The sequence below is a fragment of the Penaeus vannamei genome, chromosome 17 (assembly GCF_042767895.1).
Source record: "Penaeus vannamei isolate JL-2024 chromosome 17, ASM4276789v1, whole genome shotgun sequence".
In the NCBI taxonomy this organism is placed as follows: domain Eukaryota; kingdom Metazoa; phylum Arthropoda; class Malacostraca; order Decapoda; family Penaeidae; genus Penaeus; species Penaeus vannamei.
The window spans coordinates 20,351,844-20,361,843 of NC_091565.1; the positions used below are offsets into that span (position 1 = coordinate 20,351,844).

General features: G+C 40.5%; 1 protein-coding gene across 1 annotated transcript in view; it reads left to right on the top strand.

The window, feature by feature from the left end:
* The window catches only part of LOC113812992 (CUE domain-containing protein 1), a 26,659-nt gene that overhangs the window by 14,187 nt on the left and 2,472 nt on the right, over positions 1-10,000 (top strand). Inside the window, exons 2-6 of the mRNA XM_070132051.1 lie at positions 3,692-4,233; positions 5,092-5,287; positions 5,393-5,506; positions 5,791-5,942; positions 6,925-10,000. The exon at positions 6,925-10,000 is cut by the window's right edge and continues 2,472 nt beyond it. Coding sequence (XP_069988152.1) covers positions 3,970-4,233; positions 5,092-5,287; positions 5,393-5,506; positions 5,791-5,942; positions 6,925-6,969 — 771 coding nt within the window. The 5' untranslated portion in view covers positions 3,692-3,969 and the 3' untranslated portion in view covers positions 6,970-10,000. The remainder of the gene's footprint in view (positions 1-3,691; positions 4,234-5,091; positions 5,288-5,392; positions 5,507-5,790; positions 5,943-6,924) is intronic.

The window sequence follows — 10,000 nt, forward strand, 5'->3', positions numbered from 1 at the left end:
ATAATACAGTTTCCTCAATATTTATGAGAAGCACAACCCGGAATAAAGTCATAAAGAGGATTTATAATAAATTTAATGATTGTAAGGATGATAATCTTATAATCATTCTGTGGTTTATCTACCTTAAATACTTTATCTCAGTCCTTCGTCTTTTACTCCATTTTTGAATGTAAAAAACGTTCCTTGTAACGATGCGAGAAATTCATTTTCGATCGGGAGGAGCCTATAAGGTATTGCAAGATAAGGTTCTTAATGATTTTCCCGCCATGAAGTGACCGTTTATCATGCCGTTATCCTTTCATATTGCGCCACAAATCGAAAGGGCGCGAACACGTATTTTTTGGTCCCTTTGTCCGCGTATAAAGGGCGGCGAAAATGATGCTGTGGTTTGTTGCTTCCTCCCCATTTATGGCATAAACGTAAATTTACGATATGAGATGCGTCGGTTTCCCGCGCGATCTGAACTGGGACGGGGAGACATAGGAGAGGCAGAGGAGACGAGATAAAGTAAGTCTGGAGTGAGGAAATCCAGGTGTTCGGACACGCAGCGAGGGTACAGACTAATTAGCGATGACCCAGATTACCTTATCGAACTTAAATGATAAGTTGTTATCTGAAGCAGATTACGCGACGAATCTTCCTACGGCGGGAAAACTCTGCGGTCGCGTACATCCACGCTTGAAAAAGTGCTATAAATATGTTAAAATTATATATGAATAAATGCGATTTACCAAAGCAAAGTTTAGACACAAACTTCTGGATAGTTCTTGCTGGGATATCACGCATTAATAGAACGTTCTGTAAAGAAAATTGAACTAATTTGATAAATTCCCCAGCCATGAAAGCTCTTGCCTAAATTACCACCACCAACTTTCGCCGGAAAATTCATCTACGGATTTTAAACAGACCATAGCGATGGTTTAGGCTTTGATACAGCTCTTCTTGTATGTCGGCTAACGCAGAATAAACGTAACTTTTGCCGTGTGTTACAAGTTGATGGTCTTTCTGGCCCTCTTACCTTACATGAGGCCTAGGGAGCTATGCGAATATTCTATATGGTGTGTTACAAAATGGGCTTTTAATGTAATGTTCGACCACCCAGCAAACGCATTACAATTTCCCGCTCCTGGGCAGTTATCCAGGATGGTGAGGAACGACTAAATTAGTCGAACTCGTTACAGTGCCCAAGAAAAAAAAATCATATAAAATTAGAAGTGCGCATATGTGTAGACTCGATTGTTTGATTTTAGAAATATGGTGGTTATGTTTTTTCTTTATTTGTTATGATGCATATATTTGTTATGAGGCATATTCTTAAATGTGTTTATTTGAGATAATGGTAAATTTGCAGTCCTTAATGTAGTTAAATATAGTACGCAGTGCTGTAGTTCTATTAGGTAGCCACTCCACATATGAAAAAAATTCTGTCTCACTGTTTAGCCCAGACTCATTAGTTCTTGTCCTCCTGGTTGACTTAAAATTGTTGAAATGCGTCGATCGCAGCGTCCCTGCCTTACGAGGGTGCCCCTTGCTTCTGTCCGTTGGTTATCAGGAATGAGGCGGTTATCTCAAGTGGCGGCCGGTCAGGCGGCTTGGGGTTGGGGGAGGATACACGTGACCCATAACAAATAGATGGCGGAGCATACCCACTGCCCTCCCCCGTGCGCTGGGGCATGAGGTGCCAAACATGGATAGTGAGGCCTGATGCACCATAAATGCAAGTGTTTTATGTCTGTATGCTCCATGGCAGGTCGTACGAGATTGTGACGATAGGCTAGTGTAAAATCCGCATGCCCGAGTCGACAGGCCGTGCTTCTGCTGTGCTAATGCGGTGATGTGCCCGATAGCTTTGCATCATGATTCGCGGTAACCATAGACACACTGTCAGCACTTCCTTAAATCAGGAAGTTACACTAATTAAATTGGGAATGTGTCATCCGGCCTGATCTGTAGAGGAACCTCTGAAAATATCCTCCTGCACCCGTGCCCGACACCGCCATTGATTTTATTCTGGTATGCCCGGCCTCTGCTTCTGCTGCTGCTGCTGCTGGCGGAGGTGTTGCAGTGAGACGGGAAGGAGAGGGTGAGGGAGGAGGAGGAGAGGGGGGGATGAAAAGGGAGGGATGGAGACTCAAATCCTGTTAAGAGCGCTGCGATGAAATGATGTTTTTGTAAACTCGTAGCAGATAGTTTTGCCAGATCTGTTGCTGATGACTGTCGATGCTGTCGAATAAAAGGACATCCAGGCGAGTGAGTCTGATGAAATTTCTGCCAGTATTGTGAACCACGGTTGTCGTTATCTTTCATTTTGTTTATGATTATTACCAAAGACGGGGAATTGCACTGGCAACATTACCGTAAATACCACTCCTGGAACTTTTGATGCAGATGCTCTGAAACAAAGCGGTAAAGGTGCTGGTGGTTGTTTTTAAGCCGCTTTGCACGTAGTAGCTGCTTGCGGACCGAATGACAGTTTTCAAGCTGTCAGCCTACTGTAGTGTAATAATTAATATACCCTGCTGAAGTCCGAGAGCGGCATTAATATTATAACTATAATATATGATATTGCAAAAAGGAGAAGAAAAAAATAGAAATGTATCAGCTAATGTAAATGGGAACTTCCTTAAAAAGTAATCACACTGATTACCCGACAGTACACCTTCTGGCAGTATATTGAACACATAATAAAGCCGTTGGTATAACTTTTCAACCACTATAGATGCCTTATCGATGGTACTTCAAAGTACCGCTTGCCCACCTCTGAATTTTGCTCCTAGTACCATACTTTTAAACGACCGTGTCCCTACAGTATCTGCATCGCATAGCCACACAAACCATTCTGATAAGCAGCACAGCGCAGCCTCCCGCAAGGATCCACCAGGAGCAGCCCCCTTCCTCCTTCCCCCGCAAGTCCAACCCGCTCACGTATGGGTCTCTCGCATTTCATTTTCGAGATTGGCTTCCATTCGGGGAAGCCTGGAATTTATCCGAGCCTCGGGGGCGCTGCGGCTGCATCCAGGGCGGCGCGGAATTTTCCAAACCTTATTGAAGTGGTTGAAGTGGTCGGCGATAACCGTTGGTGTCAAAAGGGATTCTCGAACATTCCGGCGCTTGCGAAGGGGCGCCGGCCATTTTTTCTTGGATATACCGTTGTCCAAAATTCGTTTTTTTTATATATTAATTGGTTATACTCACGATTTTATCATTCACATAATCATTTATTATTATCGATATCATCATCATTTGATAATAACCCTAACGGTATGGCCTCGTAATTTTCTATATGGAAAAACTTTTTTCGTTTTTTTATTTATTGGACTGAGATTTTTAAACTGAAAATGAGCCTTTTCATTTTTAATGTAAATAAAAAAACTTATTTATTTACTTTACATTTAAATGAAACTTAAAAGAATCGTTCATATCTCTCCCTCTGTCCAAACACACATACACACCTAAACACGCGCGCGCGCGCGGTAGAGCATGATCCTATCAGCTTTAGTGCAGCAGAAGAGGCTGAAATAGCGCCGAGGGCGTCCAGCGCCTGGTGCCAGCGGAATTCCTTGATAGAGAAGTGCCGTGAAATCGGGAATATTTACCTTCTTTGAGTTGGAAAATTGTTAAGTTGGGAAGTATTTTTTATATTATGTGACATCTCTGCTCAGTGATATATTGTTTTAAATCCATATTTCAGAAGAAAAGAACGCAGAAAATAAGATCTTTAAACTATTTTGAGAGCAAAAAAATATTTTAGAGAACTAGCATTGAGAAACATTCGGCAACGACTGTCCTGATAGTCGGTGTGGCCCGAAACTCCTCAAACGTGCGAGCGACTCGCGAGGACTGACCCACAGCGCGCAGACCGCTCACTCGAAAAGCGCAGAACTTGCAGCTCACCGCCGCGCACGCGCAGCCTCAGCAGCACAGCGCAGGTTGGGCTGACAGCCCCAGTCGCAGGGACAGCAGGAGAGCATGTGTCTGGAAACAGTGGGCGTGTGGCTGCGGTCGTGGGTGGTGCAGGCCAAGGCGAGGTTCCGTTACCGCATCGACAAGGCTCACGCGGCCAGGGCCAGGAAGCGCTGGATCAAGCGCCAGAAATCGGTGATAAGGGCCAATTATCAGCAGGATTGTCACAGCGACCCTCTGGACCACCTGGGTCACCATCCCTACAAGCCCACCACCTATGTGTCTGACAGCGAGGACGAGGAGTGTAGGCTCACCTACAACTCGGACCAGGTGATTCTCTTCTGCCTTGTAGCGGCGCTTTCACCTACAGAGTGTTTGGGTGAACGTTCGAAGTATCTGAATTACCTTCTGATTCGCTGTACAAAGAGAAAAGTGTATAATGGCATGATTTATATTGTTTTTTTTTCTTTTCTTTTCTTTACAGTGAGTATATATAGATAATTGAAAGTTATACCAGACATTAAATTTATTTGGCAAATGTATTGTTAAAAAGAAAAAAAGTGGGTGTCCCTTTTCGGTTAGACGTCCTCTGAAATCTAATTGGACGTCAAATATTTCTTTATAAAATTAGGATGCTTTGGATATGAATAGTTTCCCTTTTGCTTGCATAATGGGTTAATAACTTTTGTTTTTAAGTATAGTATTTTAAACATATAGATGGTAGATGATGCAGTTACTATAAAAAAAATGTACACACACACACACACACTCACACACACACACACACACACACACACACACACACACACACACACACACACACACACACACACACACACACACACACACACACACACACACACTCGCACACACACTCACACGCACACACACGCACACACACGCACACACACTCACACGCACACACACGCACACTCACTCACACGCACACGCACACGCACACGCACACGCACACGCACACGCACACGCACACGCACACGCACACGCACACGCACACACACACACACACACACACACACACACACACACACACACACACACACACACACACACACACACACACACACACACACACACACACACACACACACACACATGCACGAAGAAACACACGCAATTCGTACACGCCTGCGTCCGGAGCCGGAGTGACTGTCCGTTTCGCCTCCGCAGGGCGTCGGGGTGCTGTCGCCGCAGCGGCTGAGTCAGCGCCTGAACGAGAACGCCCTGGCCCGGGAGGCGGTGGGCGAGAGCGACGCGGAGCTGGCTCAGTATCTCAAGGACGAACGCATCGCCCTCTTCCTCCAGAATGACGAGTTCATCAACGAGTTAAGGACCAATCGGGAATTCATGACGGCGCTGCAAGAAGGTCAGTGTGGAGAGTGTCTTTGGTTTTCTTGTGAATCGGGGGAAGGGACTGGAGGTGATTCGGTATAGCTGTGTTCTGAAGTGACGACTTACTTCTCCGCTGCAGATTATCAGTCCGAAGCAGCAGACGATGAGGAAGTGGATGGAACAGAAGTCAAGGGGCAGTTAGCCCACCTTGATGATGCTACGCTCAGAGAGAGAATTGCTACAATGGGTAAAGGTGAGTGAGCTTAGGACATATGCAGTGTCCATTTTATGGGATTCCCTTATCCACACTCACTTATTTTTGCTTTGCTGATTACGTATGATGAGATATAGACACATAACAATTAAACAACTTAGATGAAGATTATATTGCATGTACATGAAAATCTGTTTTACCCAAATATATAATGTCTTGTTGAATGAAACTGATGTGCTTATATACTCTAATAAACATGCAAATAAGCATTTAGTGCCACAAGGAAATGCCTGGTCTTTGCTTATGGTTCTTTCTTTTTCCAGCCTCAAGGAAGAAATTTGCACAGATTGCAAAGGTATTTTCACGCCGTAAGCGCAGTGGAGGGAGAAGTCTTCTCCCCAGCACAGGGAGGGAACAGCTCCTTATATCAGCAGATCCTCTCATTGAAGATGATGATGATGACAGGCAATTACAGGTCAGCCGCCACAGCTAGATGCTGGATGCTTTTTTAAGAATATCCATATTGTTGGTTGTGATGTCTCATGTCTGCTATCAAACAAATTTTAATGATTGTTCTGTTTTGAAGTTTGTGTTATGATGAAGTATACCTGCTAAGATAACTGGCATTTTAAGTTTGTTTCAATTATAAATTTGGTCTTATCTGTAAGCTTATATATATATTGGACCAAGCATATATAATTGTTATAGCACTTTAGGCTAGAAATATATATTTTTTTTAACTGCTGAAATTCTAGTAACATTAAGAGACATTAACTGACCAAAGGGCCATTGAAATAATAGCAAGTGTTTTTGTCCATGAAGAGTGATATCTACATCAAAGTAATTGATAGAAAATCACCGTGCAAAACAAAGTGGAGAAGTGCTACTGCACTACCATGACTGTGAAAACTTCTGAAAGTAATGAGCAATATTTGGATTAGCAATATTTTCTCATGCATATAATATTTATTGTTTATCCTTAGTTGGTGGCAAAAGAAGGTTGAAATCCAAGTTGAGATAAGTTACTGCTTCTCAGAACCATATATAAACAGTGATTATTATGCAGTACTGTTATATAGGCCTTAGATAGGCATGTCAGTAAAGGCATAGATATGTTATTAATTTTTGTTTGCTAACTAATAACAGATCAATAGCCATGAAATCAGTATTGTTTGCCAGTTGTATATTTTTCAAAACTATACTCTCTAAAACTGTAATGGAATATGTGAATATGTAACAGGACTTTGAAGCCTGAGTATTATCATAGATGGAAAAATTGTTATTAATTCCTGAAATTAGGGAAACTGATCAACTATTGTAGCACATAACATAAACAAAAAAGATATTTGGTCAAATGTTTAGATATTTATATTGTCATGATAAAATCTTTACAACTATTAAACACCATTGCATATGCTCAATGCCTCTTCTATTCACATTCAGTTGTAACTTTCCAGCAAGTGGAGGGAAATATGGCAGCTTCCCCAAGACACCTTCGGTAGAGGTATGTGAATGATACCTGTGATGCAGTTACAGGACCACAACCTCAGCATGAAAAAATCATCTTGCGCTTAAGATGTGACATTGCTGTGGGTTCTGAACGACTGGCAGCGATCAGTTTCCGAGAAAAGGATGAGGTGTGTTTGGATTGGGCTTTCAGAGGTACTCCACTCAAGGCATAATAGTGTACCTCTTGAAAGTTTACATATAATATGATTGTTTTTTCACTTTGAGAAGCATGTTGATTGTTTTCTGAATGTTGTATTGTGATGCAGTGAAACCAAAGCATTTTTAATCTGATTTTTACCTTATTAGTAAGTTAGTTTCATTATCAGTTACACTTCAAGTATGAGGAACATATCTTTTCATTTCAGCGTTACAATATAATCAGGGCATTTATCATTAGACTTGGTTGTACTTTATGTAGTCATGTCTGTGACAGAAGTATGAATTATAGGTGAAAGGCTGAATATGAATATTTTCATAAAAGAAGCTTACATTGAATGGTCATATGAACCTTTAATTAGAATGGTTATCTAATCTTTCACCTAGTTTATCAAGAGTTCTCTGTATACCTAAGTTCACTTTTCCCTATGGGAATGAAATCGGAGTGTTAATGACATTTTAAGTAGAGATATAGGAAATGTATTTTTTATTAAGATGATGTGAAACAAGACACAAGCAATTTTTTTTGTGTAATTGAAGAGAATTTTATAATGATATATTTACATGTAGTTTAAAAGCAGATTGGTAAAGTTTATGTTGTAATATATATCAAAATGGAAAATGTATAAATAATAATTCTTGTATATTGATATTGGTAAGTTAAGACAGTGTTTCCCTTGATTGGAGTAAGCATTGCTTATAGAATGAGCAATAAGCCAGAAATGGAGAAAGGAGTTGTGCTTAGGTAGATGGTCACAAGGAAGGGATGATTAGCTAGCTTGTAATAGTCAGGCAATTTATGCTCTTATGCCATTATTCCTGTATGGTAGAACTTAAAGCCTTTGTTGGCCATGGCTACTACAGCAAGATGCAAGTCAAGATTTTTTTCTTTTACTTTGTGCAAACATCTGTGCTACTGTTTGAGTCACAATATTATGGTCATTTGACATGTGTGATATAGATTATACTCAGTGCCAAGACTAGTGGATAATTATTTTATGATAAGTATAAAGCCTTTTCATTTAAGTTAAGTGCATATGAAATATTTGTTGTCACTGATTGATGATTCTGCTATAACTCAGGACAATAACACTTATTTTTTATCCATCAGCTAATGAAATCTTCCAGTGCTCATAATGAAATTTAAAGATAAATACTTTTGTTAATTTTATTGAACATCAAGTAGAAATGATTGATAAGACCTTTGCATATGCCTTTAATGTAATACATTTCTTTTTAAACTTAACCCATTGGTCGCGGTATTATGCAATATGGCGCGTAATCCCCTAATTTTATTTATTTTCAACTCGGGTGGCGCATGGGACCGCACTGGAGTGTGCGCGCGCAGTGGTGCTGCCTTCCCTCTTTCGCGCAAATATTTTGTTTACTTATATCTCAGAAAAAATAAGTATGCAAAAATCTGCAAAAATTTGCAAAAACCCTTGCAAATACATGCAAACATGCAAACATATGTAAATGCGCTCAGAAAGAGTGGCGGGCGTGGTTTTAGCACGCGCAATAGGCGAACAACTCATTTGGCGGTAAACAGCCCATCGCACACGCGGGCCCGGGGGTGGTGGGCCTGGGCCCTGTAAGGCCGCAAGGGGAATGCCGGCTTGGCGGCTGATATTCCCTGGCCCACTCAGCTCCCATGCCGCGCGGCCGCCCGCTGCTCGAAGGGCATCAGCTGTCAATTGCACGGTGCATCATATGATGCCATCCGCAGCCAGTGGGTTAAGCTATAGATTTGCAAAGGCATAAAGTTCAGCTCATCATTATCATGCAAGTTTAACCAGAAATGTACCATTTTGAAAATTACTGTGATATGCAAAGGAGATTGAAACAAATGGGCTAATATGGCAATGAAGGTTGATTATCTTTACCATTTTGTTTGTCTGTCTGCTTGTCAGTTAGGTGGGCAGTACTGAATTATTTGCGAGTATGAGAAGGGTATGCTATCATATAAGACATTTTTCATGTTGGCAAAATCTAAGTTGCAGATGTGTTTACAAGTGCAAAATGTGATTTAGGATTTTTATGAAAGAAATTTGAACCTTCCTTCTTTTTCTTTCCTTTAGAAAGCTCTTTATAAGTTGATGATGGAGAATATCATTATTCTGTTATTTACCTTTGTTGTTGATATTGCATAAACAAGTGTAAAATTATATTAATTGTACATCAGTGCATAATTATATGTTTTAGATATTATAGATATATTCAGTTTGAAATAATAAAAGGCACATGGGCTATTTCACAGCCTAATAAATATTAAGCCAGTATTATTCAGAACTCTTGAAGAAATCATTTTATTGTTATGTTCCACTTTTCGTTCATAAACTCATGAGGTATGTGTGGATGCAGGTGTTTGTGTGTGTGTGCATGCATGGATGCAGCATATACATATATGTGTGCAGGAGTATGGGGCATGGGCATGTATGTCTGCTTGGGTTTGCTTGAAGGCATGTAAGGGAAGTGAGGGTAATTGTGTTTGTATATGGCTTTCTGTGTCTGACTATCTGTGTTTACATTTACATATATACTGTACATATCCGTATAATCTAAACATAACATATAACCTGGAAATTGACATATACTGAAGAATGTACTTACTTGAAAATAGAAGTATGTTTATGTATGTATATATATATTTTTTACAATATTTTACAACATATTCTTGGTTTGAAAGTGTATAGTCCATTATTGTTTGTTCCATCCATAGAGGTGTCTGTATTTTCTTAGATATCATAATGTACTGTTACAGAGAATGAACCATAAATCTGATAAGTATTTAAACAGCTGGTATGGGTACATATGAATCTGAGTGATATGTGTGTATTTATTTGACTGGACAAACATGGCTTTTCTGAG